The sequence below is a fragment of the Neohortaea acidophila genome, assembly GCF_010093505.1.
Source record: "Neohortaea acidophila strain CBS 113389 unplaced genomic scaffold BDY17scaffold_6, whole genome shotgun sequence".
Taxonomy (NCBI): Eukaryota; Fungi; Ascomycota; class Dothideomycetes; order Mycosphaerellales; family Teratosphaeriaceae; genus Neohortaea; species Neohortaea acidophila.
This window is the reverse complement of record NW_022985515.1, coordinates 1,271,685-1,297,176: the sequence shown is the minus strand read 5'-3', so window position 1 is coordinate 1,297,176 and position 25,492 is coordinate 1,271,685. Positions and strand designations below refer to the sequence as shown.

The 25,492-nt window shown below is 56.5% G+C and overlaps 15 protein-coding genes across 15 annotated transcripts; 5 read left to right on the top strand and 10 right to left on the bottom strand.

Annotated features, from left to right (window-relative positions):
• Nucleotides 1–3: 3 nt before the first annotated feature.
• BDY17DRAFT_325093 (uncharacterized protein) lies at nucleotides 4–1,250 on the bottom strand (the record flags this gene model as incomplete). The annotated part of the gene is made up of 2 exons (XM_033737301.1): nucleotides 4–129; nucleotides 183–1,250. The coding sequence occupies 2 exons, from the start codon at nucleotides 1,248–1,250 to the stop codon at nucleotides 4–6; spliced, it is 1,194 nt and encodes a 397-aa protein (XP_033589412.1).
• A 59-nt stretch (nucleotides 1,251–1,309) lies between these two features.
• On the bottom strand, nucleotides 1,310–2,737 carry BDY17DRAFT_299253 (pyridoxal-phosphate dependent enzyme-domain-containing protein). The gene is made up of 2 exons (XM_033733871.1): nucleotides 2,298–2,737; nucleotides 1,310–2,232 (listed from the first exon to the last, which is right to left on the bottom strand). The coding sequence occupies exons 1-2, from the start codon at nucleotides 2,638–2,640 to the stop codon at nucleotides 1,358–1,360; spliced, it is 1,218 nt and encodes a 405-aa protein (XP_033589411.1). The 5' UTR covers nucleotides 2,641–2,737; the 3' UTR covers nucleotides 1,310–1,357.
• Nucleotides 2,738–3,409: 672 nt separating this feature from the next.
• Nucleotides 3,410–4,588, bottom strand: BDY17DRAFT_317370 (uncharacterized protein; the record flags this gene model as incomplete). Its single annotated transcript, XM_033736095.1, has 2 exons — nucleotides 3,410–4,305; nucleotides 4,582–4,588. The coding sequence occupies 2 exons, from the start codon at nucleotides 4,586–4,588 to the stop codon at nucleotides 3,410–3,412; spliced, it is 903 nt and encodes a 300-aa protein (XP_033589410.1).
• Nucleotides 4,589–4,696: 108 nt separating this feature from the next.
• Nucleotides 4,697–7,132, bottom strand: BDY17DRAFT_317369 (glycosyl transferase family group 2-domain-containing protein; the record flags this gene model as incomplete). The annotated part of the gene is made up of 1 exon (XM_033736094.1): nucleotides 4,697–7,132. One exon carries the CDS (start codon nucleotides 7,130–7,132, stop codon nucleotides 4,697–4,699), a length of 2,436 nt encoding a protein of 811 aa, XP_033589409.1.
• Nucleotides 7,133–8,305: 1,173 nt separating this feature from the next.
• On the bottom strand, nucleotides 8,306–9,226 carry BDY17DRAFT_325089 (HORMA domain protein; the record flags this gene model as incomplete). The annotated part of the gene is made up of 5 exons (XM_033737300.1): nucleotides 8,306–8,318; nucleotides 8,374–8,729; nucleotides 8,783–8,957; nucleotides 9,010–9,089; nucleotides 9,149–9,226. 5 exons carry the CDS (start codon nucleotides 9,224–9,226, stop codon nucleotides 8,306–8,308), a joined length of 702 nt encoding a protein of 233 aa, XP_033589408.1.
• A 234-nt stretch (nucleotides 9,227–9,460) lies between these two features.
• Nucleotides 9,461–11,630, top strand: BDY17DRAFT_299249 (translation factor GUF1, mitochondrial). Its single transcript, XM_033733870.1, has one exon. The coding sequence runs from the start codon at nucleotides 9,504–9,506 to the stop codon at nucleotides 11,478–11,480; it is 1,977 nt and encodes a 658-aa protein (XP_033589407.1). The 5' UTR covers nucleotides 9,461–9,503; the 3' UTR covers nucleotides 11,481–11,630.
• Nucleotides 11,631–11,708: 78 nt separating this feature from the next.
• Nucleotides 11,709–12,446, top strand: BDY17DRAFT_317377 (uncharacterized protein; the record flags this gene model as incomplete). Its single annotated transcript, XM_033736097.1, has 1 exon — nucleotides 11,709–12,446. The coding sequence occupies one exon, from the start codon at nucleotides 11,709–11,711 to the stop codon at nucleotides 12,444–12,446; it is 738 nt and encodes a 245-aa protein (XP_033589406.1).
• A 1,195-nt stretch (nucleotides 12,447–13,641) lies between these two features.
• BDY17DRAFT_252081 (kinase-like domain-containing protein) lies at nucleotides 13,642–14,913 on the top strand (the record flags this gene model as incomplete). The annotated part of the gene is made up of 1 exon (XM_033731220.1): nucleotides 13,642–14,913. The coding sequence occupies one exon, from the start codon at nucleotides 13,642–13,644 to the stop codon at nucleotides 14,911–14,913; it is 1,272 nt and encodes a 423-aa protein (XP_033589405.1).
• Nucleotides 14,914–14,982: 69 nt separating this feature from the next.
• BDY17DRAFT_317376 (S-adenosyl-L-methionine-dependent methyltransferase) lies at nucleotides 14,983–16,632 on the bottom strand (the record flags this gene model as incomplete). The annotated part of the gene is made up of 1 exon (XM_033736096.1): nucleotides 14,983–16,632. One exon carries the CDS (start codon nucleotides 16,630–16,632, stop codon nucleotides 14,983–14,985), a length of 1,650 nt encoding a protein of 549 aa, XP_033589404.1.
• A 270-nt stretch (nucleotides 16,633–16,902) lies between these two features.
• BDY17DRAFT_335266 (uncharacterized protein) lies at nucleotides 16,903–18,023 on the bottom strand. The gene has a single exon (XM_033737926.1). It carries the CDS (start codon nucleotides 17,674–17,676, stop codon nucleotides 17,026–17,028), a length of 651 nt encoding a protein of 216 aa, XP_033589403.1. The 5' UTR covers nucleotides 17,677–18,023; the 3' UTR covers nucleotides 16,903–17,025.
• BDY17DRAFT_325084 (uncharacterized protein) lies at nucleotides 17,685–18,205 on the top strand (the record flags this gene model as incomplete). The annotated part of the gene is made up of 3 exons (XM_033737299.1): nucleotides 17,685–17,911; nucleotides 17,968–18,127; nucleotides 18,179–18,205. 3 exons carry the CDS (start codon nucleotides 17,685–17,687, stop codon nucleotides 18,203–18,205), a joined length of 414 nt encoding a protein of 137 aa, XP_033589402.1.
• A 146-nt stretch (nucleotides 18,206–18,351) lies between these two features.
• BDY17DRAFT_325083 (acyl transferase/acyl hydrolase/lysophospholipase) lies at nucleotides 18,352–19,437 on the bottom strand (the record flags this gene model as incomplete). Its single annotated transcript, XM_033737298.1, has 1 exon — nucleotides 18,352–19,437. The coding sequence occupies one exon, from the start codon at nucleotides 19,435–19,437 to the stop codon at nucleotides 18,352–18,354; it is 1,086 nt and encodes a 361-aa protein (XP_033589401.1).
• A 398-nt stretch (nucleotides 19,438–19,835) lies between these two features.
• Nucleotides 19,836–22,029, bottom strand: BDY17DRAFT_167194 (uncharacterized protein). The gene is made up of 4 exons (XM_033729779.1): nucleotides 21,956–22,029; nucleotides 21,745–21,867; nucleotides 20,080–21,686; nucleotides 19,836–20,019 (listed from the first exon to the last, which is right to left on the bottom strand). The coding sequence occupies exons 2-3, from the start codon at nucleotides 21,790–21,792 to the stop codon at nucleotides 20,142–20,144; spliced, it is 1,593 nt and encodes a 530-aa protein (XP_033589400.1). The 5' UTR covers nucleotides 21,793–21,867; nucleotides 21,956–22,029; the 3' UTR covers nucleotides 19,836–20,019; nucleotides 20,080–20,141.
• A 183-nt stretch (nucleotides 22,030–22,212) lies between these two features.
• BDY17DRAFT_317366 (uncharacterized protein) lies at nucleotides 22,213–23,684 on the top strand (the record flags this gene model as incomplete). The annotated part of the gene is made up of 7 exons (XM_033736093.1): nucleotides 22,213–22,251; nucleotides 22,368–22,418; nucleotides 22,616–22,665; nucleotides 22,717–22,824; nucleotides 22,882–22,942; nucleotides 22,998–23,267; nucleotides 23,298–23,684. The coding sequence occupies 7 exons, from the start codon at nucleotides 22,213–22,215 to the stop codon at nucleotides 23,682–23,684; spliced, it is 966 nt and encodes a 321-aa protein (XP_033589399.1).
• An 87-nt stretch (nucleotides 23,685–23,771) lies between these two features.
• On the bottom strand, nucleotides 23,772–25,421 carry BDY17DRAFT_311233 (uncharacterized protein; the record flags this gene model as incomplete). The annotated part of the gene is made up of 1 exon (XM_033735513.1): nucleotides 23,772–25,421. The coding sequence occupies one exon, from the start codon at nucleotides 25,419–25,421 to the stop codon at nucleotides 23,772–23,774; it is 1,650 nt and encodes a 549-aa protein (XP_033589398.1).
• Nucleotides 25,422–25,492: the final 71 nt, after the last annotated feature.

Here is a 25,492-nt window from a genome sequence, read left to right as displayed (position 1 = left end):
ACCTCACCTTCCCAGGACAGTGATCCGTTTGGTGAAGGGATTGACCACCGGATTGTGCAGCTCGCCGATGGTACTCATGCATGCGGCAGCGGGATCGCCACTCGCCGTCAGACTGCCTTCCCAGTACTCCTACATCGTTACGTTAGCCAGCAGCTCACACCAGCGGTTCTAGCAAAACTCACATTGCCAGGAAAGGCATTACCATCCCATGCATAGCTCAGCACCAGCAGCTCCTCGTCGTTGGCAAGCTTCTCGGCGGGGTTTCTCTTGCTGAAGATGACTTTGATGTCTTTCTTTTCTGCAGCACGTGAAACTCGGCTCTGACATGCTTTCGGCGCAGTGATCCAGGCGAATTCAATCGTGGAAGTGTTCGGCAATCTCAATTCCTCGATGGCAGTCGCAAAGGTATCGATGTAGTACTCGGCCTGTTTGTTGTGATACTGCCATACTCCCAGGCCCAGGCCAACGACGTATGTGTATGCGGTTTTGGCTGCTTGCTTCGCGCGAGCATCCGCTTCCAGTAGCAGCATGTCCACCGTGATTCGAATCCGGCCCTTGTACATGCCACTGTCGAAATCGGCTTCGGGGTGCCTCTTGGCCCCAAAGAAGTCCTCGAAAATGCCAGTGAGTCGAGGGTCTTGGTGTGGGTTGTCCGCCTTCGCAAGCATATAAACCGAGTCCATCCGATCATCACGTTCAAAGCGAGCACCCACCAGGCCAATGATGACGCCTCGCGGTTGGAATGTTCCAGCCTTGCCCTCCTGCCCTTGGTTATATCTGTTGCCGTCGTTGATGAAGTAGGAAGGACTGCTGACCCCGATCAATGACCCCAGCATGATTTCATCGTAGGACAGGTATTTTTCCAGTGTGAGGTACTTGTTGAGATGCTGCTCGTCAGTACCGTTGCGGTCCCACTCGGTTGTCGTTCTTCCCTTCGGCTTCGTGCCATCCCGTAGCATGGTGTGGTCGGTGCCGTTCATGAAGACGAGAGGTCGCTTTTCGATCAACCGGGTGACGAGATCTTTCCAGGTGAAGGTCTTGTCTGTCGCGTACAGCGACTTTTCATGTTGAGAGCCTCTCGCTCGTTTGTGTTCGAGGAACCTCCCGGCGAGTTCGGGGAAGCGGGCATGGACGATGATGCGCGTTTCCTCTGCGTCGCGGGCCACAGTGGACTGATCGAAGTTTTTGATGGAGTTGGCCGTAATCGGTGGCTGGACCACGAGTTTCTCGAGGGATAGAGAAGACGACATGGTTCTTGTTTTTGAAACGTGGATGAACAAAGTCAAAGGAGGGGGAGGGACACGAGGCACAAAGAGGATGGGAAGGCTGAAGTGGCATTCCAGGCTGCAGCTCAAGGTTACCCAGCAACATTCTCCGCCTTCCTCTCTCCATCAATCCCAACCGTCCCTTGCGCACGCTCTTCACTTGATTCTGAAGCGGCAAATAACTTTGCAATGGCTTCAACGGTAGTATTTCCACCAGACAGAATCACACCAACATTCCACCCCCCAGGTCCAGCTTGTTCCTCCACCAGCTTACGGAAGTCCTCGTTGTACAGCACCACCGCCAAAGGCACAGCAGCACTCGGCTCAATGAAGAGTTTCGCCCTTTCCATCACCAGTCGTAATGCGCTCTTGATCTGCTCCTCCGTCACGCTGTAAATCCCTTGCAACTTTGTCTTATCCGAAATGATGGACCACGGAATCTCTCCCACCGGCGTGCGCAGGCCGTCGGCAATCGTCAGCGTCTTCACCTTCTCAATCCGCGTTCCCTGCTTCAACCCCATCTCTGCATCGTTTGCGCCTTCAAAGTTGGGCTCCGCGCCGAAGACTATGATCCCAGTGCCGGCGAGAGCAGTGCAGATGCCGCTAAGCATACCGCCGCCTCCAATGGGGGCAATGACTGCGTCCAGTTTCTGCTTGCCGGGGACACCCAGGCTGGAATCTCGGAACAGTAGATCCTCCACCTGCTGTTCAAGTTCCAGCGCTTGTGTTCCCTGCCCGAGGATGATGTTGGGATGGTCGTAAGGAGGAATCAACGTCGCTCCGGTATCTTTGATGACTTGTTGAATGACCGCTTCCCGCTCGTCGCTCGTTGATCCTGAGAAGATGACGTTGGCACCATAACTTTTCGTGCCTGCTATCTTGGATGGTGTGCTGATTGAAGGCATGACGATGTGAGCGGGCACATTAAATTGCTTTGCGGCGAGGGCCAACGCTTGTGCATGATTGCCTGTAATACGTGACGCAGTAAGTAGATGGCTCGATTGATGAGAAGTGATAGGTAGTATGCCTCACCACTACTGTGCGTACAGACGCCCCTCCGCCGCACTTCGTCAATGCCATCTTCCTCGATCAGCCGGCCCAGTGCGTGAAAAGCTCCCCGAGCCTTGAAAGCCCCAATCTTCTGCTGGTTTTCACACTTGAAGAAGAGCTTCACCTTTGGACGAGCATCGGAAAGAGCGTGCGTTCCGTTTGGTGTTGCACTGCGGTTCTCAGATCTCTCAGACTGCGGCGTCGAAGCGATGGTGTTGATGGTTTGACAAGTGACGACCGGTGTGCGATGGATGTATGGCTCGATGCGTCGATGCGCCTCTTGCACCGAAACACGAGTCAACGGAGGGCATTTTGAGAGGTCCATGATTGTGTATGCATCAAGCAAATCAATGACAGGTGCGAGGGACAATATTTCGGGCGGAAAGTTGGAGATGGACTCAGCTGAACGCTAAAACACATGGAACCCGCCAGAAACGAAAGGAGAGCAGAGATCTAGTACGTGCAAACCCGACATGCGATCGACATACTTGGCAACGCCTTGTCTACAGCAATCGATATATTTGGAGGTCTGAGACTCATGGCGAAGAGGAACGATAAGGGCAGGGATAGCACGTGGGAGGCATTCGACGTTACTGAGTGGTTGGGCCTGCTCCTCACGAGTACGTCTTGTGCAAGGCTGGACACCGAAGACTCGGAACTGGAGTCGAGGAGATAGAGAAGTGTCAAGCAGCATTCCAGAACAGCTTCAATACGGATATAGTTCTGCAGCGACTCGCGTCAACTCGGCTGGTTCCTCCGCCTGCAGTACCAATACCGCTCCCCAGCCTTCTCCGCCCGCGTCTCTCCACCATCTCCGCCATGGTCGGCAACGAGGTAGTAACCGTGTGACGCCGCATGATAGGTGAATCGGCGCAAGCAATATGAGTGTTCAATGGGGTGCGATGGACTCGTCTCGCACGAATGAACTGCCAGACAAGCCGCACGGCTGTCGATGCCACTGAGTCGTGTCAATGTTCACCAGGCGCCATCGTAGAGCAGGCTCAGGCATGTAGCGAACTGGACTCGACATGGCGGCGGAGACTGCTTTTCCATAGCTTTCAGTCTTTGTGTACCACAAATCGCAGAGACCGTCTTCAAGGCGCCTTGCGAAGACTGTTGTAATGCTCGCCCAGTCCAAATCCATGCTTGTAGTACGCAAGCCACATCGTCTTCTCACTCGCACTTCCACCAGACTCGATCTTCTCCACCCGGCCAAAGTCTTGCAGGACATAAATGTCGGTGGCATACGACTTTGCGAGAGCCATCAATTCCAACTGCCCGCCCCATTCGCCAGTGTTGCGAATCTTCCCAACGTATTCGGGGAATGGTTCTTCCAGAAAAGGCTCAAAGTCTTCCCGATGTTTCTCAATGTACTCCGCCGCCACTGCTCGGACGCTTTGGTAGGCCGCAGTCTCGTTGATGGTGGCTGCGAGTGGAATATCCAGTTGATGCAGCTGATCGGCAACAGCAGAATAGAGACAGTGTCCGTCCGCTCGGATCTCCTTCTCCTGCATCCCCCGCTCTTTCATGGCGTCCAACATCCTCGTCCGCTCCTGCTCCTTCAAATCTGGCAGGCTCTTCGCCTCCTCCGCCGCCTGTCTTAATAACTCTTCCTGCTCCGCTGCTCTTCGTGCAAGTCTCGCTTTTTGCCGATTCGGTTTCTTTGCCTGACTCCCCAGGGAGCTTGCTGTGTCTGGGTGTTCACCAGGCTCGTTCTTCCCCGCATCGTCGTGGGCAGTCCCGTTCGTACGCGGTGGCTCCGCGTCTGCCTCAATGCTCAGGTCCAGCAGTTCGTTGCTCGGTACATCGTCGCCCACGGCTTCTCCGGTCAGAGCTGCGACCTCACTCTGCTGCCTTTCCTTGAGCTCCGCCTCCAGCCTGTCGCACTCATCATTCACGCCTTTCCTCGTCTTCTTGTTCGCCTGCTTCTTCTTCTGCGTGATGCGACTTTGCAGGTCGCGCTGCTCTTTGCGGTGGCGGGTTTGCAGCTCTTCCATGACTGCAGTTGAGACGACTGTTCGTCTCCAGGTGTTCGGCTTTACCGCATTGTAGTGCAGGGGGAATGTGTTGGCGCAGACACTTCAAGATTGCTCAGACGAGAAGATGAAGTTGGGCATTGAAATTCCTCGGCTCCGGATCGTGAACTTCACCTCGTCCCTGCAACACAGATCAAACAACACTTCTCGCAAGCAATGTGATTAATCCAATGATCCTTGAAAGAATCCAGATATTTCAAAAGCACAGTGTCAACATAATTGCTACATACGCGCCATAGTCCCGACTGCTACACTCATCCTCCATAAGACTCTACCGCCCAACCCCTGCACTGCCATTATTCCGCCGCTGTTTCAATACATACGCCTCCCCCATCCGAACTAACCCTACCAAGTAAACCGCATCAACCCCGGATTCAGCGCAATCGGCAGGAAAAAGTGCGCAACAACAATCGTGCTCAACGGCCAGATGGAAAAGAAGTAATCAATCCTCCACAGCGGCGGCGCGAACCTTGCCATGACAATCATCATAATCGCACACAAGAAGCAGAAGATGAAGGTGAACTTGAACTTGCGGATGATCTTGGGGACCTCCTCGAAGAAGGTGGTGTTCTCCGCTTCCTTGGACGTCGCGCCCCAGCTCATGTCGATGCTGAACATGTGCGAGAGGAGGGCCTGCGAGACGTGCAGCGAGATGCCGCCGAGGAAGATGGTCAGGAGGGGGATCCAGGTGAGGTTCTCAATCAGGGCGCGCAGTAGTGTCTTTTCCTTCGTGCGGTAGCGTAGCACTGCCAGCGCGACGTTGCCCATGGCGGTGAAGACGATGATGATGGAGAAGTACACCCGGAAGCTGTCGAGGTAGTAGTGGTCGAGGTAGCCATTCAACCAGCCGGTGAGGAAGTAGTTTGCAATGGTCAGGATCCACGCGGACCCAATGGCGTAGTACGTGCCGATGTACGCCATAATGGTGATCTTGGAAGGCAGTGGCATGCTGGACTTGAGGAAGTTGGTGAAGAGTTTGGTGAATGGGCCGTAGCGGAACCAGTCCTTGAGAGGGTGGAAAATGAGCTCGTTGCAGCCGTAGGCGTACTTCTCCCACCGCGCCAGCTCGTCGTAGACGGTCAGCGAGACGCCTTCTTGGAAGCCATCGCCGGTGTATCCACCCAGACGGACGAGATAGCCGGCAGTCTGGAGACGGAGAGCCATGTCAAAGTCTTCCGACACCGTGCACTCGGACCAGAACTTCTCGCGATGATCATCGGGACACTCGTATGCAATCTCTTGCACGGCGGCCCAGCGGAGGACGGCATTGTGGCCGACAAAGGGAGCCACGTCTCCGGTGGCAACGGCGAACCGGATCTGAGTGTAGACCAGATGAGTGAAGAAGGTGATGCCGCGCTCAAAGAAGGAATCCGTCACATTCATCACTCCAGAGGAGTACTGGATGATGGCAACTTGGGGAGACTGCTCCATCTCCGACACGCAGTCCAGGAAGCAGTCCTCCGGCACGCGGGTATCAGAATCAATGATGAGGATGTAGTCACCCATGCGAATGTCGCCGTCAGCCCAAGTGCGGCCTTGATCGTCTGCAACAACAGTCGCCAGCGCCTGCTGATACGCTGCAGTCTCTTCATCTTGACTCCAATCGTCGTGGCGGTCAATGGCCCTCAATATATCTTCCACACGCATGCTGACCCACATAGCATAGTTCATGTTCGAAGCCTTCTTGAACTTGCCCCGACGGAGGAACAATTCCTCCCCCTCCTTCGGCTTGGGATTGTGCTTCGGACGAGCGACCCAACCCATGTTGTGCTCTTCGTAGAACTCGCGACGAGCACGCGCGTCCTCCTCGGGAACGATCTGCATGCCATCATCATTGACGAAGATATTTGCAGTCCCGCCTTGCATCTCGTACGTCGACATGGCTGCTTTCAAAGAGCGAACGGTGGGCTCGATGACGGCGTGCAGTCCTTCTTTGTAGACCGGAAGTTGAATGGTGACATGGGGAAGCGGACCTGCGTCACAACGGAGGCGTCGTGGTGGAAGGCCGGAGTAGAACTTTGTATTCTGATGGACTTGATTGACAGGTCCAATCATCTGGGCGACGTTGCCGACAAGAGCCTGGAAGAAGAAGAGTGATAGCCAGACGACAGCCGGCAAGGCCAAGAAGAAGGCCAGACGAACGTAGGAAGCGTCGATTTCAGTCTCGATGGCGACGGAGCGGAAGCCAGATCCAAGAGCGAGAGTGGTGAGGCCGAGCGTGCACGCGGAGATGATGGGCATCAACATCATGATCTTGCGAGGCTTCTCCAGCGTGCCCTTCTCCACGTCGCCTTCTTCGGAGGTGGTGTCTTTGCCGCTGCTGGAGTCGGGATTGTAGTCGGAGTCTTCGTCGGGATCATCGTTCCAGATCATCTCCATCAACGCCTTTTCGATCTTTTGTGCGCGGTCCAGCAGGTGCCGGGGCTCATCGTCCCAGACGACAAGGATCCCGCGGTCGGCGATGAAGGCAGCAAAGTGATGTTTCTGGCAGCGTGGCAGAGCAGAGATGTCGGGAAGTACCTGCAGACGCAAGCCGTTCTTGAGGGGAACATAAGGCTTGTCGTTGCGGTGAAGGAACAGCTTGATGACTCTGGTGTTGACGGTCATTGCCACTCGCACATTGAGTGCTTCAACGTTCTTGAAGAAGCCGGAGGGGTGTTCGATCATGTCCGCCGGGCAGCAGGTGTAGGCTTGACGAGCCTTCTTCAGCACCACTCCCTCGTCCGCTCCACCAGCTGTCCAGAGTCTCTCCATCTGTTGCTGGTACAGCCAGTTGACCATGACGTCGCATTTGATTTCGTGAAAGTCGACGATTTGGTCGGTAGATTGGTTGCTGGGGAAGCTGGCTTGATCGGTTGGGTAGAGCGAAGCTGGTCGAGAGAGGCCTGGAGATCCTGAGGCGGAAGGGGGTGCCAGGTCTTCCTGAGTGTGTTTTGACGGGCGATGGTCGCCAATGAACTTCTCAATGGATTTGATGGTGCCATGGCTGTTGCTCCTGGGCGTCTCCTCGACTTCCGCCGGCTTGATGTACGATAACAGGCCCATTGTGGAGCGCTCTCGAGATGTGATGTTGAGATGATGCAAGGTGTCCGCGGGGGGTTGGAAACGAAGGAAGTGTATTGGAGAGCAGCAACGAGGGCTTGCAGATCGATCTCTCAAGTCTGCAGGATGGATAAGGAGGAGACAGCAAGACTGTGAGAGGCTGATGGAAAGGAGAGAGCAGCGTAGGAGAGCAGGGAAAGGGGATGGGGATGCGGGAGTCTTGTGGGTGAATCATTCTCAATATAGCAATAGTACTAATGCTGTCCAGACCGAATGGAGGCAGCGGGTGAGCATATCGGGACCCATCCGCGTCGACCAGGCTTCGGAGAGCCAGGCCCGCTGTCGACGGCATTGACAAGCACGGGTGGCGCAAGGCAAGGCTGATACCGGCATCGACACGTTTGGAGGATCGAGGCTGGAGAAAGGAGATTTTGTTTGCCGCAGTTCCTATGCGGATGGCAGAGTCGTAGTTGTGGGGAGATCGGTGGAGTCGTGGAGCGATATGGATCGCGGATATTGATAGATTCTAGAGATGCCGTCGGGATAGGCCGCTGTCCATGGCGGATTGTGGGCTAACCTGACCCAGCCGTGCGGATCTCCTACTCCCCCTGAAACCTGTGACGTTCCTTCGGGATGTTTCAAAGCACATTCGCGGGCGTTTGTCCGTTTTTCGGCAGTGGCCCAGATTTTTAGGGGCTCTGTACACGTGGGTGGAGCTTGCGGTCGGGAGGCGCACGTTTGGCTGCGATTTGCCGAAGCCACCACGGCTAGGTGCATCTGGCTGCGTTGTTGGATGGCTTCACTATCGTTGGTATCGCGGAATCTCGATCTCACGGGAAGCTTGTGTCAATTGAGGCGCAATGCCAGCGTGGATGGAATCCATACACCTGGCCACGCGCAAACACGACCCCGTTATTCGGCAAGGCTAGATATGAGGTCAGCAAACGTATTCCCATCATACCCATGCATCCAACACTCACCGATAAGACACCACCGTATCAATTCTGTGAGAGTTGGTAGAGAAGCTGCGCAGCATGACCTTCTCCGCATTCTTCACTTCCTTTGCATCGCTGTCGCCCCACTCCAGAGGCACTTCGGAATCCACATCGGCATAGACGAGAACGTTGAAGGTGCAGTTGCCGTCCAGCATCGGGAGGAAGGTGACGGAAGCGGTGATTTGCCGAAACAGAGCCTGGATGTCCTGTTGGATCTGCGCCTCCGTTTTCTCGTCGGGAGTCGTTTGCTGTGGATTTGCGGTCTCGGGCGAGGAATTCTCCTTGTCGGCCGCGCCCTTGCCGGACTTCTTCTGGGAGTCTGCATTCCCAAAGATGTTGACCTTTTTGGGGATTAGCATGCGATTCAGAGATGGAGGGACATGACATGACACACATCGAATTGCCACCTCTCCACGTGCTCGCCCGTCTCCTTGCTCGTGATGACAACGACGAGCTTGGAGATTTTGGACTTCTGCATCCACTTGCTGAGCTGACCCATGATCTTCTTGATGTACGCCTTGACCTGGTCGTCAACCGTCGTCATCATCGTGAGGCCGTATTTCTTGACACTGCGACAGTCAGTACATCATCGGGTAAGGGGCAGTAGTACATGAGACATACGCGGAGAAGTCTTCCGGAGGATACACGCCTCGTTGAAAGAGGATGGTGTTGATGCCATACTCGAAAAACTCTGTTACGAGCTACAAGACTCACGTCAATATGCGCGCACTTCACCATTCGAAGTAGAGGGTATGCGCACCTTTGCCGAACCCTTGATTTGAAGTTTGTGAACCTTTGCGTTGTCGGAGCTCGACACGGGCGCAGTTGATGAAGGCATGATAGCGGAGGCAGGCAGACGGTTTGATTTCTTTCGATAAATGTGTGTCTGCCGTCAATGCTGGCGCGGGGTGAAATTGAAGGGGAATACCTATGTAGAGGGAAGTCCATAGGTTTGAGGGATGGACGTTGGCGCAGCAACGAAACCTCCAAGCCTCCGCCGTAGACGTCCGAAGCCGCTTACATAACGACCTCGAAATTCGATACCCTTGACTTCGACTTTTGAGCAGCTCAAGCCACAGCATCCCCTTCAATACGTTTCGTCGCCTGTGAATGTCATGCAACGATGCCTTTCGACGTCACATAACGCGTTAAGCCATGTGCGAACGACTCGCACCCTCATCCAATCGATCATCACCCATCCCGCTCGCCGATTCACCACCTCCTGCCCACGTCTCGCCGGCCCATTAAAAGTCCAATCCGAACTCGAGCGGCGCATCTCCGACATCCCCATCGAACGTTTCCGCAACTTCTGCATCGTCGCGCACGTCGACCATGGCAAGAGCACGCTTAGCGACAGACTGCTGGAGCTCACGGGCACCATCGAGCCGGGAGGGAAGAAGCAGTTTCTCGACAAGCTGGATGTGGAGCGCGAGAGGGGCATTACGGTGAAGGCGCAGACGTGTTCGATGGTGTACAAGTACAAGGGACAAGACTATTTGTTGCATTTGGTGGATACCCCTGGACATGTCGACTTTCGCGCCGAAGTTAGTCGGAGTTATGCGAGTTGCGGCGGCGCCTTGCTGCTCGTTGATGCATCGCAGGGAGTGCAGGCGCAGACGGTGTCCAACTTTTACCTTGCTTTTGCCCATGGATTGAAGCTGGTGCCAGTGCTCAACAAGATTGACCTGCCCTCCGCCGACACGCAGCGTACCATCGAACAGCTCTATGACAACTTTGAGGTGGATGGATCCAATGCGGTCATGGTTTCTGCCAAGACCGGGCTCAACGTCGAACACGTCCTACCGAACATCGTCGAGCAAGTGCCGGCCCCGACTGGCGCAGACAGCGCACCTTTGAAGCTACTCCTCGTGGACAGCTGGTATGACAATTACAAAGGCGTCATTCTTCTCGTCCGAATCTTCGAAGGCACCGTCAAAGCCGGCGATAGAGTCTACTCCTTCGCCACGGGCAACGAATACATTGTGGGCGAAGTGGGCATCATGTACCCTCTCGAGACACCACAGACTCGACTCCGCGCCGGCCAGGTGGGATACATCTTCTTCAACCCCGGCATGAAGCGAAGTCAGGAGGCCAAGATTGGCGACACCTACACCACCGTTGGCAACGAGAAAAAAGTCGAGCCGTTACCTGGGTTCGAAGAACCGCAAAGCATGGTCTTCGTTGCGGCCTTCCCCACCGACCAAAGCGACTATGCGCATCTTGAGGACAGCATCAATCAGGTGACGCTCAATGACCGCTCCGTCACAATTGCAAAAGAGAGCAGCGAAGCACTCGGGGCGGGCTGGCGTCTGGGCTTCCTAGGCACGCTACACTGCTCCGTATTTGAGGATCGCCTTCGTCAAGAGCACGGCGCTAGCGTCATCATCACGCCGCCGAGTGTGCCCTTCAAACTGGTGAAGAAGGATGAATCGGAAGAGATTGTCACCAACCCCAACCTCTTCCCTGACCCCACGCAACTCCATCAGTTTGTGCAGAGGCTGGAGGAACCGTACATCATGGCGACGATTACCGTTCCGGAGGAGTACCTGGGCGGCATCATTGAGCTCTGCGAGAGTAATCGTGGCGAACAAGAGTCTTTGACATTCTTCACGGCCACTCAGGTGATTCTCAAGTATCTACTGCCACTCGAGCGCCTTGTAGACGACTTCTTCGGCAAGCTGAAAAGCACCACCAAGGGCTACGCATCACTGGATTACGAAGACGCCGGCTACCGGCCGAGCAGCATCACGAAACTGCAGCTGCACGTCAACAAAGTGCCCGTGGACGCCGTGGCACGCGTGATTCACACATCGCAAGCCGAACGACTGGGCAAGGAATGGGTGTCGAAGTTCAAGGAACACGTGCAGCGGCAAATGTTCGAGTTGGTGATTCAAGCGGTGGCGGGGAAGAGGATCGTAGCGAGGGAGACGCTGAAGCCATTCCGGAAAGACGTGACGCAGAAACTGCATGCGGCGGATGCTTCGCGGAGGCGCAAGCTGTTGGAGCGGCAGAAGGAGGGCAGGAAGAAGCTGAGGGCGGTGGGAAATGTTGCGATTGATAACAAGGCATTCCAGGCTTTTCTGGCCAAGTGAATGATCAACACACGCATGATGGGGAACGACGTGTGATGGGGTGGAATCCCCCAGCCCTAACACGGCTCGATTGATAATACGTAGGCAACCCCGCCATGCCCCACCATCAATGAAGTACTTTAGCACGGCAATGACTGCAATCGTGAACCCTCCATCATGCCCCTTGTCAATCGTATTGCTCGACTCTACCCAACTGTATCCTACCGTGCCTATACCCACTCCACCGAAATGTCCTCTGAAATCATCCTCTTCGACTTGCCATCCAAGGGCGACCACCCGAAATGCTGGTCCCTCAATCCCTGGAAGGCCCGACTGGCACTGAACTACAAAGGCGTTCCCTACAAAACCGAATGGACAGAGTATCCCGACATCGCGGACAAGTTCAAGCAATACGGGATCCCCGCGAACGATCGCAACGTCAACCCCAACGCCGAGTACTCGTGTCCGGCCGCGCGCTTCCCGGACGGCAGCTACGTGATGGACTCGCGCAAGATAGCGGAAACGCTGGACAAGCTGGCGCCACAACCATCCCTCCACACGAACAAGGGAGAACTGATTGACCGCGTGCAGCAGACGGTTCTGGGCTGCCAAGGCGCGCTGGCGCCGCTGCTCATGCCCGCCGTGCCCGACTTGCTGCCTCCGCGCTCGGCTGAATACTTCCACGCCACGCGCGCCAAACGCTTCGGCATGCCGCTGGCCGAGTTTGCCAAGAGCGACAAGGGCGGGGAGAATGCGTGGAAGAACGCGGAGCCTCACCTTGCGACGTTGAAGGACATTTTGGCGGAGAAGGACAGCGGGGTGTTTGTGTTGGGGGGAGAGGTGTCTTTTGCGGACTTTATCATTGCTGGGTTCTGGGATTTCCTGCGCAAGACGAACGAGGAGGCGTTTGCGCGGGTGATGAAGATTGACAAGAGGTTTGGGGAGCATCACAAGGCGTGTGCCAAGTGGTTGGAAGTGGATGATTAGGGTGTGCTATTCTGATGTGTTAATCGTCACTCGATTCCATATTGCCACCACAACCTCGAGTTGTTCAATCCACGACATCGGGTCATCGGCACGGACGGCGCGTGGTGGATTAATCAGCGGAAATGGATGACTGAGGCCAAGAATTGAATGTTCCTCCGGCGCAAGCGTTGTGGTCGGAGCGTCGGGGTTTGCGAACACGCCCATCCTTGACCAATCGAGCAGCAACGAGGGTGTGCATTTTGTCCGAGACCGGTGCGCGATCTGCTGCATCTGCGGATTCTTCTCATCTCATCTCCTACCTCCATCTCCCCCTCATCATCCTCTTCCTCCCTCCTCATCCATCCTCCAAGCCGCTTGGAACTCTGCTGGTGGCCAAGAGTGCGGGGCCGGGGGAAATCGACGCTGCTTCTGGTGAGGCGTGCAAGCCACGCCACGCAGCAGACCCTGCTTGCCTGCCTGCCCTGGACCTGGCCGGGAAAGTACAATAGTACCTCGCGCTATCTCTACCCGCCAAACCCGCCCAACTAATCTGCACCTCGCCCTCGTCGCATGACGGCCGTGGCGCCACACCCTCCTCATCTCATCGCAGTACACCTTTGCGCGTCCGGCTACTGGAGCACCAGCGGCCGCCGAAAAGCTTGCCCGTGTGTCTCCACTCCACGCCAACCATTTCGCTCCGGTCTGCATCCATCCCTCTCTGCATCTTTGAGGAGATCCCACCACGGTCGGATGGCACATCCTCGCTAGCACATAGCTCCAGGGGCCGTGTCGGCGTACGTGTGCGACCATGAAGCCTCCGCCAAATCGTGCCAGCACTGCGCCCGTCAGTCCCGCATCCCCGCAGACGCCCTTTACCCCCAATGGCGAAAAGAAGGCCGGCTTTCTACGGCGACATTTCCACCGCCGGAGGAGCAGCGTAGTAGCCGTGCCCCAGCTGGCTATTCCTCAACCACCCGCCAAGCAGCAGCAGCAGCAGCAGCACCAACAACACGAGCAATTACAGCATCGACCCCCGCCTTCTCAACCCCCGACATCTGCCCATTCCTTCACTCAACCACCCCTCTCCGCCGACAGCAAGCACACCTCCGACGACTCCAAACATGACAGCCTGGAAAGACCAGAGTCCGCTGGCCGAGAGTCCGTCGAGACGGATGAGTTCCACGATCCCCCGCGCTCCTCCTCCAAATCTAGTGGTATGGTCCGATTCGCTCCGGGCCTCGATCTCCCGCCCGCAGCACGTCCGCGGCGAACCAGCTCCGCAGGCACTGCGGGCACCGGCAGACGTGGCTCCATCTACCAGCGCTTCCAGGGCGGCTACACCGATGGTGTCGACGCCGGTGTGGGCTCCAAAGCCCGCACGCTTTCCGTCGCCATTCCTCACGAGCTGTATGTCGACGAGTGTCGCCTGGCCGAGCACTTTAGCGTGCTTTCCCGCGCCGGGAAGAAAGACATTGGCGAAGGCGGAGCGGCCGTGGTGCACCTGATGCAAAGCAAGACCGCCGGACCCGGCAAGGTATTTGCCGTCAAGGCCTTCCGCGACTGGGAACCCGACGAAGAACTCGAGCGGGAGTATGTGCGCAAAATTAAAAGCGAATACGCCATTGCGAAATCGCTCGAGCATCCCAACATCATTCAGACATACCGCCTATGCCACTCCGACAAGAAGTGGTTCCACGTCATGGAATACTGCGACCTCGGCGACCTCAACGATCTTATCAACAAGGGCTACTTCTCGCGCGAGGACCGCAATTGCATGTTCAAGCAACTCCTGCGCGGAGTGGAATACCTGCACAGCCGGGGCATCGCGCATCGCGATCTCAAATCGGAGAATCTCCTGCTCACCTCCACCGGCTGCCTGAAACTCGCCGACTTCGGCACAGCGGAAGTCTTCAGCGGCATGCATCCCGGACTGCGAGGGTGCAGACGACAAAGTCTCGTCAAAGAAGAAGATGAGGTGCGATTGTGTGCGCCCGGCCTCGTGGGCAGTCGACCCTACATGGCGCCGGAGATTATCGAGCACGAAGACCGATACGATCCGCGAGCAGTGGACATCTGGTCGTGCGCCATCGTCTACCTCACGCTCTGCATCGGCGGCACACCGTGGGAGTTTGCCTCGACGGACGTCAAAAACTACAACATCTTCTGCAGCACGTGGGACACGTGGTACGAGCGGTACCCCGATCGCCTTCTCACAAAGGAGCGCGTCCTGCCCGCGTTCGCGTACACGAAGCAATTCGCCATGCTGGACGACATGGGCACCAAGTGTCTGGTGATGGGCATGTTGCATCCGGATCCCAGCAAACGGTGGTCGGCCAAGGACGTGTTGGAGAGCAAGACGGTCGTGGATTACCCGTGTTGTCAGCAGGATGGATACAGTGACGATATTAAGACACGACAACGCAAAGCGATGCACAACCATTGTCCGCCGAAGCCGGTCAAGGGGTCGAAGTTCTTGAAACCCAAGTGAGGACGACGACAATTGGCTTCACGAGAGAGATTAGATACATTTGCGAGATCGACTTCAGCACACCACTCTCTACCAAAGCTCCCAAATGGCGGCTGGAAGGACTTGCCGCATGATATGCCAGTGCCGAATGGCGCTCTGCGCCTGCTGGGTATAGTACTTCATCTCATCACCCGGACGCAGAATCTGGTACTCCAAAACGGCGGATCGGTTGGAGGAGTGTTGGAGCGGGAATGGGATCTCCAGATTAGCACGCGGGAGCAAGTGGGCCTCGCGGCTTCGGCTTCCCAGGAAGTCGGTGGGGGCGGGTTGGCGGAAGGTGACGGGCCCGGGCGAATTGCGGCAGAAGATGACCATGTTGATGAAGTCTTCGTCGCGCACGGCATGGAACTCGTCAAAGTCGCCGCCTGCTTTCCTTCCGAATGCCTCTTCCGCCGGCGGCTCACGGTAGATTTTGCACTGGCCGTCAAAGGTTTTGTCAATGGTATTCAGCACACTAGTCGTCAGGGGGAGTTTGGGGTCGCCGGCGTAGTTGAGGGCAATGGCGCCGGCGGGCTGTAGCAGCGAGCGGAGATTGTATAGAAAGACGTTTGTGAAGAGGTTCAGCGGTTCTGCGCCGCCTGTGAAGACGTCGTGGATGATGTAGTCGTATTTGGTCGTTTTGTTCTCCGCGGCGGAGCCTACCCACTCCATTGCGTCGGCGACGTAGCTTATGTAGGTCGGTGGGAGGCCGAAATGCTTGACGGCGTACTGGTGGATGATGGGGTCTACTTCCACAACGGTGGTGTTGATGCCGTGGGCGAGTAGGGCGCCGGGCGCAGTGCCGGTGCCCAAACCGATGACTAAAGCGGATGCCTGCGAGTCGGGGACAGAAGGCTGGAGATCGAGCAATCGCACGGCTTCCAGCATTTCAAAGACGGGATAGACGGGCTCGTCCACGGTCCAGCCTTCCAGTTCTCGCCTCTGCGGCGTGAGAAGCCACTTTCCGCCTAGGAGAGAGTGGTCGCAGCGGAGGACACGGTAGTTTGTGTCGAGATTCTCTAGCACGGAGAGGTAGCCCGTGTTTGACCAGCTGCGGTCGAGGAGAGACCAGTTGTGTGAATGGAGGGTGGAATTGAGCTGGTTCAGCGCAACCTCCGTCTCGAGATGCGGATTGAAGTAGATGGTGTGCAGTAAACCAGGTAGAGCACCCATCAAGCCCAACTTGGAAGGGACGAAGAAAGCCATGATGCAAGCCAGGATCAACTGCAGCGTGACGGGGACGAAGAAGCTGGAGACATATGCGAGGCCCGGCAGACTCGAGCGGGTCCAGGCGGTGACGGTGTTGATGTGCCAGAGGCCGAAGATGGCCGGGGCGATGAAGCCATACCATGCGCCATACCGCGCCGCGAGCTGCAGTTGCTCGACGGCTTCCGCGCAGGCGTACACCACGAGGACGAGGAGGATGTGGGAGGTGAAGAGGCTGACGACAATCGGGCCGACCTGTGGTCCAAGAACGCCGCTGAGGCGGGAGAGGTAGAACTGAACGGGGGGGATCCAGAAGGCGTATGTTACTGCTGCCTTCCCAACGAGGCCGGGTGGAATGTTTTCGACAAAATGGCGGAGTCCAAAGCCGGCGACGACACTCGCGATGAGGAATTCCTGATGGTTCATGTCCACCTCTAGGCTGCCGAAGACGGGCGCCAAGGCGGTTTGAGAGACGGCGGCTGAGATTCCGGCCATCATGAGCAGGACAATGGGAACGGCGAGGTGCTCTATGAGTAGATTGACGGTCAGAGGTGGTAGAGCTGGCCGCGTGGCTGGTTGCGCCGTGGGTTGCACATCTTGTGCCGCCGGCGAGTCCGCTTTTTCTCGTCGTTTGGGCGGCATGGCGAGAGTCCTGGAAGCACAAAGGTGAGGGAGTTGTTAGGATGGAGAGCAGGAACGAGCGGTAAAGCAGTCAAACGCGCAAAGGTGTCGTTAGCGTGAGGTTACATCAAAACGTCCGTCAAATTTCGCATTTCGAAAAGCGCCCATATCCACTGGTAGGCGCCACGAGCACGACATGACGAAGAGCTGGTGAAGAAGTGTATCTGTAGAGGCCTCGTTTCAACATTGCGTGCATTTGTGGGTGTTTCAATCGCACGCCGTCTTCTCCTCGGTATCTGGTGAGGATGTGCTTTTGAAGCTCTCCACTCGCTGTCCTCCGGTAAGGTCATCCCGTTTCAACCCTTCACTTGTTTCATGGCATCCCGACCGGTCCTCACCGTGACGTTGCTGAGCCTCGCCCGGCACCATGTCAACCACGTCCGGATGAACATATCCGCACAGAGTCTGGACACTGCTGCCCTTGGTTGGAAAGGGTGTCCCGTATAAAGAGCATTGGCATCTCGGCGCCATGGCACGTGAGCGCATGCCCTTCACAGAAAGGACCGAGGCTGTCAGTATACTTCGAGATGCCCATGGGGTAGGACGTACTCCGACATTGGCAAGCTCGGCATTGGGGCGCAAGGACAACCTAACGGCCCGGCTTTTCGCATGTTCAGGAAGACTGTTGACGAGCGTCGCAGGCAAATGGGCGGCTGTTGGCAGCCTCGGGAGACGGACAACCGAGTGAAATGGAGACAAGATCTTCTCATGGCATCTTCCGGTCCACTCGGCGCCATGCAAGTGTGGCAGGACGTCCAAGAGTCTGCTTTGACCGTGACTATATGTAACAATGGTTTGGCCACCACTCGAAGGAGAAGTATTCCACCTCTGGTTCACTTCTTCCGACCTTCCCCTCATCCTGCAAAATGGCCGACCACGAAAAGATCGAATCCTCCACGCATCACGAGGAGACTGTCAGCAACCCGGATATCATCAAGCCGACAGAAGCAGGCGATGAAGCTGCAAAAGTGTTGAACAGCTACGATGGTCCCACGTCTTGGGAGGTTGCCGAAGAACGGAAGCTGAGGCGCAAGATCGACTGGCGCCTCATGCCCGTCCTCTGCTTCACCTATGCCCTTCAATACTACGACAAGTCGATGTTGTCTCACGCCGCATTGTTCGGATTGATTGAAGATCTGAAGCACCCAGATACAATTCGGGCTGGCTCATCACAACCGTCACAGCAGCCGCAGCGAGCGTACTGATCCTCGTCTACCGCGCGCTTTGTATCTGGGACAATCGCCGGCGAGACGCGTCGGGGACGATGGAACGCTTCGACCACGCCTACGAAGATCCCACGGATAAAGAGGTACGCGCAAACACGATGACATTGTAGTGGCATATGTCAACAGTCGCACAGAACCGTCAATTCCGATACATCATGTAAGGGGAGTTCCGTAAGTAGACAGCAGAGTGGGGGAAGTATTGTTGTCGTCGTGCTGTAGTCGTGGCAGCGTTTGGCACTTTTCATCGAACGCGGCTGCTCTTCATCACTACTGCCCGTCGATGGGCACAAAGTAACCCCCTCTACCACTACCATACCGCACAATATTTCCTGAAGCAGGCACCACAAAAGTTCGGCAACGTGCCAGCCATCTTCCCCATGATCGCACAACCCACACACTCGGCCCAATCCGCCGTCCTGTTATTCGACGCAATAGCCCGGCCATCATCCAACAGCCCGTACAGCACCTCGTCACCCATCGGATCCGGGGTGCGACCGTAGTTTGAAGGGTACACGACGTCTCGATTAGGCATGTACACCAGCGTGATGGTGTCGGTCGTATTGCAGCCGAAAAAGACGTTTCGGTTGCCGAAGCCGTGCTGGACAAACGTCGGCGGATCGGGCACGGGCGGCATGCGGGTGAGATTGTTGAGCTGCGCGCGTAGGTAGGTGCCGTGCAGATTCGTGCCGTTGACATAGCCGTCTGTTGTCTCGCCGGAGTTGTCGGAGACGAAGAGCACGTCGACGTCACGGTAGAGGAGGGGCGTGATGGCGACGTCGGAGACCAGGCCGCCGTCGACCATGTTGATGTTGGGATACTCGCTCACTTTGGGGGAGGATGAGGAATTGTAGAAGGGATTTGGGTAGCGTGCGAAGAGGCTTCTGTTCGACGGGAACAACAACTCCGCGAGCTGATGCGACACGTTGTACTCCGCGAAGATGGTGGGCAGCTTGGCGTTGAATTCCGTACAGTTCAGGCCGAGCACGTTACCAGATGTGGCAATGGCAAACCCTGTGTTGTCGTAGCCGGTGACACATGTTCCCGCACCAGTATATGGCTGAGATCCAAGATAGGTGATGTTGACAAATGCAGAGATGCCCTTCTCCCACGAGCCAAACTCGTACGGGTTGAACTCGTATGCCGGGTCGGAAAGATTGGAGAGTGGGCAACTGTCGCCAAATGCGTTCACGCCTCCGGCGGCAATCATCGGAAACGGCGAGTGGAATGTTTGGAAGATTGGCTGGGCGGTGATGTCTTCAAAATGCGACGCGGGAGCACCTTCTGCGCTCAAGAAGGAGTAGGATTCAAAGCGGCCGAATAGATCGACGTAGGAGATGGGATAGCCCGCCAGAGCCTTTTGAAAGACTTGTCCACGGATGATGTTCCTGGTCATATTGTACTTCTGTGTGCCCTTGCCAAAAGGGATTGGCGACTCGAACCACAGGTGTTGAGGGACATGCCGTCTTCTGTGGTGCATATCCAGTTGGTGCGGCCGATGCGAGTTCCTTGGTCGAAGAGAGCAAGGCTGAAGGCAAGGATGTGACATCCGCACAAACGGCGCCGGCGTAGAGAATGAAGGGTAAGAAACGCATGTTTCGCCAGTGTAATACGGTGAGGATTTCAGACAGCAATGTGAACATCGGTGGGAGGCCCCTGGTCTTTATAATGCGACCAAGACGATGACGATGGAAAAAGGCGGCAAGCTGGGAGCGTGAGAAATTTCCCACGAGCAACGAGCGCAATCATTTCCCTGGCAGGACACCGCGCAGACGTCAGCATCGCAACCACTTCTGGACATGGTAATAATGCGCCTGCTCATCACCCTGGCCAGGAAAATCGCTCAGTCAAACCGTTGGCCCGCGGGAGGCTTTCCTCTCTGGATATCCAAGCTGTTGGCCACGGGTGCAAGCGAAAGCTCCAATCCTGATGCTGAGTCGATACGTCGCGTCGCATGGTCGATGTCATCTTTAGCCACCTGATAGCAGCATGTAAGCGAGTGGTCACAGATCCCTGCTCAACAAACTTGGTATCGGACCAGAAGAGCCCTCCGCAAATTCGACTTCGCCCTCACCCATGGCTTTGTGAGCGCGCCCTGGCTCATTCGCCCTTTTGCACTACGTTGACTGCAAAAGGGCCCCCAGGTGTATACAAACGCTCAAGGAGGGTAGTTCCATTCAGGCTAGCCACATGCAACTGTGCATGCGCAGCGGCCTGCTTGTGAAGCGCGGGCGCCTGCGACGATGTGACGATACTGTGCAGGGCGAAGAATAAGCTGCAAGAATCGAAACCCCGGGATACGGCATTGGCTGCGCCAGTGGGTCGCGGAGCACGCAGGCCGATATCGTGAGGGAAGTAGTAGGGGATCGCGGCGAGGATGCACTCTGCCGAGCTCCGGATGTTTTGTTGCGCTCGAATGACGATATCCGCGAGGCCTGTGTCCATCTGTCGCGCAGGCAAAGACTCCAGCATGCGAGCGGCTTGGACAACGACCGTGTCTACGCGCAGACGTGTGGCGTGGGAGTCGATCCACAACTGGACGTCGGCCATGTTGGGGGTCTTGCGAAGAGCCGCACCGTCGGCAAGCGATGGAACGTGTTTCACATGAGCATGCCATGCGCTTCTAGCCTGGACAGGGAAGGGCGAGAGGGGTTGTTGTAAGTCGCAAACTTTACGGTTGATTTGCTGCGCAACCCGCAATATGCAACGGAGCTCTTCGAATGAAGGCGACAAGAACGCTTCTCGCTTCCGTGCCTGCAGCTCAGCCAGATGAATCATGCAAATGGTTAGAAGCCGCGATCTGGAGCTCTCGAGGAACTTGTCGGACTCGCACAACAACTCCGGGACGCGCATACATTGCAAGATGCAGTTCCGGATGTAATGCCATCTGACAAGAGTGTCCAATACCATGCTTGTTGGTGTTCTGTTGGTTCCATTGACGCGCTGACAGATCAGCGCAACTGCACCGTCATCGTGTTTGAAGCTCGCCGGGACGAAGGTTAAGCGATCCATGGCCCCCATCTTATCTTCGTAGTTGGCTAGGAGCATGACTGTCAACACCAGTTCGTCCGGTATGTCGCTACGATCCGCATTTTGAATCGCTGTGCGTGTGAGAGCAAGTGCACGGCGATAACTATCACTGCTGAGTGTGATCGCAGTCCTCGACTTCGCCGATCGGCCAAAGTACACCAACGCCATGGATGTCCATGCCGCTTCGAGGAGTAGGCGCGGCTGCTGATCGACAGACTTTCCGTCGTAGAAGGATAGAAAGCCTTGGAAGCCAAGGCAGTAGTCAGAAGCCAGCCACGGCGGGTTTCTGGAACAGTAGACACGATACTTCTGTAATGCGAACTGTGTGATGGGTGGGATTAGGCTGGGTTGACATATGCTAAGTGCACATGCGGTCTCCGCGAGATATTCCAGGGGCATGGATGTGGGCGCCGCGGGTAGGATGGCTGCAGAGGAAGATTCCTCGGCCGTACGAACAGTGTACCGGGGAGCACGGCGCCCACGGGGACGACGCTGCGTTCCCGGGGCATATTGGTTTTCCGAGTGAAAGACGAGGGTTTTGGCATCAGGCACCCACCAGACACAGGCTGAGCCACGAGTCTGACATTGTCCACAAGTCGGTCGGAGGCCGTCGCACTTGTTGCATCGACCGTCAGTATGGGGCATGTTGCGATGGACCGCGCAGACAGTATACCTCGATGTGCTTCGTTGCGCATGCTTCACACCGGGTGCGAGGCCGCATGACAGGGCTAGTCTCTCCTCAATGTTCCCAGTACCGCGCTGCAAGATGACTTGGATACGATGCCAGTGTGGAAGACTGTCATCACAAAAAGTAAGGTAGCTGCGCATTGACGGCGGCAGACGGATGTAGAAGCCGCGTTCCTCATGGCGATCGCGGTGCTTACTCCGAGAGTCATTTTCAATCGACCTCAGCTCACGACCGATTGGGCCAGTGGCCGCGGGGGCCAAAAGCAAGAGGTGCAGAGAGTAACTCCATAACCTTTCGTATCTGATGAACCTTCACGGCTGATGGCCGTAGGGTTAGGGTTGATTCTCGGCCCCACCCGAAATGCTTGGCGGCGCTTGCTCGTGCTTCACGTCTCGCGTCATGCGTGCAATTCTCACGGACTACCTCTCTCTCGAACATCAGAGCCACCACACAATGGATCGCGCTCTTGATGACATCATTGGCGCACGCCCAGTATGTACTAGATGTCGTGGCCTCTTCGAACATGTCGACCGGATGATGCTGACGTGCAGCAGCAGCGCACTCGACCTCCACCCCGCCGTGACCCCCAACGATCTCCTCCGCGGCAGCCGCCAAGGGCACCGCGTAGAGAGGAATACCCCCGAGATGGAGTTCGAAAGGTTGGTCATTACCTTCTGCCTGCGCCCGCTTTCCTCTACTAACCATCCCACACAGGTGCCTACTCCCTCCACCCATGACTTGTCCGTTCCTGTGCGATCAGCCTCTCGATCTCCACCTCGTCCAATGCGTGTCGACACGGCAGAGCCCTGACCACGGCGGATCGACGTGACGCCCAAACGTAACTGTAGCTAACCAGGCCCTCCCCTCTCTGCAGAACCGCCGAGACGAGCGCGCTAATATCGACTCGTGAGTTCACTCAATGGCCCCACGGCACGAACTCGGAGCTGACGATTGCAGCGATTGGGTGCATGATCGCTATGATGAAGAGCGGGATGACAGGGTGTCCGGCAGACGTCCAGGATATGACGACTTTGATCGATCAGCCCGACCTGCAAGACTGGAAGAGTACGTGGGGTTGTAACAATCGTTACGAGAGGGCAATGGTTGACAGATTGAGCGCAGGAATGGCACGAAACTGAAAGTCGACAACATCCACTACGAGCTCACCGAGGCGGACCTTCACGTACGTTTGCCATACCCGATGATCCCCTCGCCCTTCATACTGATGCAATCACCAGGAGCTCTTTCAACGCATCGGACCCGTCCAATCGATCAAGCTCCTCTACGACCGCATGGACCGCTCCGAAGGCACCGCATTCGTGACCTACAACGATCCCCGCGACGCCCGCGACGCCATCACCGAGTTCAACGGCTGCAATGCAAACGGCCAACCCATTCGCATCGCCATGATGCCCACCGCCCCGGCAGGAGCGGCGCGAGGAACACTGTTTGACCGCGTGGAGCGTCCGGCACGTAGTCTGTTCGACCGCATCCAGGACGGACCGGATGTGAGGGGCGATGATCGACGGGGAGACGAGACAAGGAGACGGAGAGGAGAACGTGGCAGCGCGAGTCCGCGGAGAGGAGCGGCGCCGGATCATATCGATCGCTACGTCCCAGGAGGTGCGCGTCGGTCTCGCTCTCCTGTCCAGCGCAGGGGTACACCACGCGAAGGAGGGAGACGACCCGGCCAGCGACGCGAGGAAGGCGGAGGTGGTAGGGGAGGCAGACGTGGCCGAACGGACGGTGATGGTCGCCCGCTTGTTGGTGGCCGCCCACGCAAGACGGCGGAGGAGCTCGATGCCGAAATGGCGGATTACTGGGGCAAGCCGGGCGAGGAGCCAACAAAGGCCAACGGTGCGGCTGTGAATGGGAAAGCTGCAGCAGCGACTCCTGCGGATGATGACATCGATATGATCGAATGAGGAAAGTAGAGACAGGTGGGCGCTGTAACATAGCTACGTGGGTTTCCGACTTCTTGACATAGCGTTCAAGATCAACGCAATCCAGCATCATTCGGCCGCGAGGTTCAGTCTTTCCAACTGCTCAAACAACCCGCTGACTCCCCCGTCTTCCACCTCCTCCTCCTCAACAGCCCCTCCAACCACATCCTCCACATCAAGCCACCCCTCCTCCAACGCCAGCCCGACCAAATCACTCGCAAACCCCAACTCCCCCGCCTCGCACAACCTCCCGGGATCAAGTAAATCCTGCAAAGAGAGAAGAATATACTCCAAATCGTTCCCACGCTTCCAACGCGCATACTCCTCTTTCCGCTTTCGTGAAGGCGCTCGCTCTGCGCTAGGCCAAGCGACTTGCTCGAGGAGTTTGTAGAGGATGTAGTGCAGCCAGATGAGATTGGTGATGGGGTGGTAATGCATCCAGCGGCCGTCTTCGCTTTCCGCGGGAAAATGAGCGGCGTATGGATCGCCACAGAGTGCTGCGCCGCGCATGTAGCGGTAGATGTCGTACTGATATTCCTCCGAACTGTCGCCTTCGAAGAGCGCCGAGTCGCGTGCGAGGTCGTGGTACGCGATGTTGTCGTCCTGCATGCGGCAGCGAGAAATGGTGTAGTCGATGATGGTCGTTTCCACGTCCGTGAAGTTCAATTTGCGCTTCGCATCGATTGGCCCGTCGTTATTCGCAGCAGGTAGATGCACGCAGATGTTCCCCAGATGCAGGTCGCGGTGCTCGAACTCCGCGCCCTCTTCCCCCTTTGCTAAGGAAAGCACGACTTGCCAAAACACATCCCAGACGAAGAAGATGGACGTACTGGATTGTCGCTGCTCCACTAGCCGTTCGAGATCGATGCCGGCATCTTGCATTTCAATCACGGCCCACAACTGGTCGGAAGCGTAGCTTGCCCTCTTTCCAGGGTCGGGGAAATGGCTGAGATCTTTGTTTCTCGCTTGCTGCGCAGCGTTGAAAGCTTTGTACGCCTGTGCAAATACGGCGGGCGGTCGACCCTGGACGATTCGAAGGTCGCGGAAATTGGTAAACCCAGGAATCGCGCTCATTCGTTGGAGGAGTTTGACTTCATTCGCGACGTCTGCAGGAGAACTCATGCTGGTTGTCTGTCTTGCACTCGTCGCAGGTTTCCGCTTCGAACGAAAAGTACTTTCCGAGGGACGTAGGGCGATGATTTTGAACACCGACTCGTCGCTGCGGTCGATTCCAGATATCCTCTCGCGCAATGAGAGACGGTAGACTTCGCCAAAAGATGCCTCTGCGATCTTTGTGAGTTCGAAGTGGGCGCACAGTTGATCTGCCCATTCTTGGAAGCTGATCATGTCGTGTGAGGAGATTCCAATCAGTTCGAGGGAGTCGTCATGGTCTTCTTCCACGGCTGAATGGCCAGCTTCTTCGTAAAGTACAACCTCCCTCCTCCCTCCCTGACCCTTCTTTCCCCCGTCCTCACTCAAACCCAAACTCCTCTCCATCCCAACATCAACATTAACGCTCACCTCCCCCAAGACCCCCCTCTTTCTCCTCCCGCCACTGCCCTTCACTTCATCTCCAAAACTCAATAGCCCCAACTCCTCCACCACCTCCGCAACGCTCACCTCCGCCGCGGCCGGGGACTTTCGCGCAGGGCTAGCCAACACCGCATGCGGATCATATACCGCTCGAGATCGCTTGCCGTAAGTTTGGCGGGGTGGCATTGTATTTGCAATGCTTCGACGTACCGCAGTCTTCCGAAGAGGCTCGAGGTGCAGGTGAGGTGACACCGTTT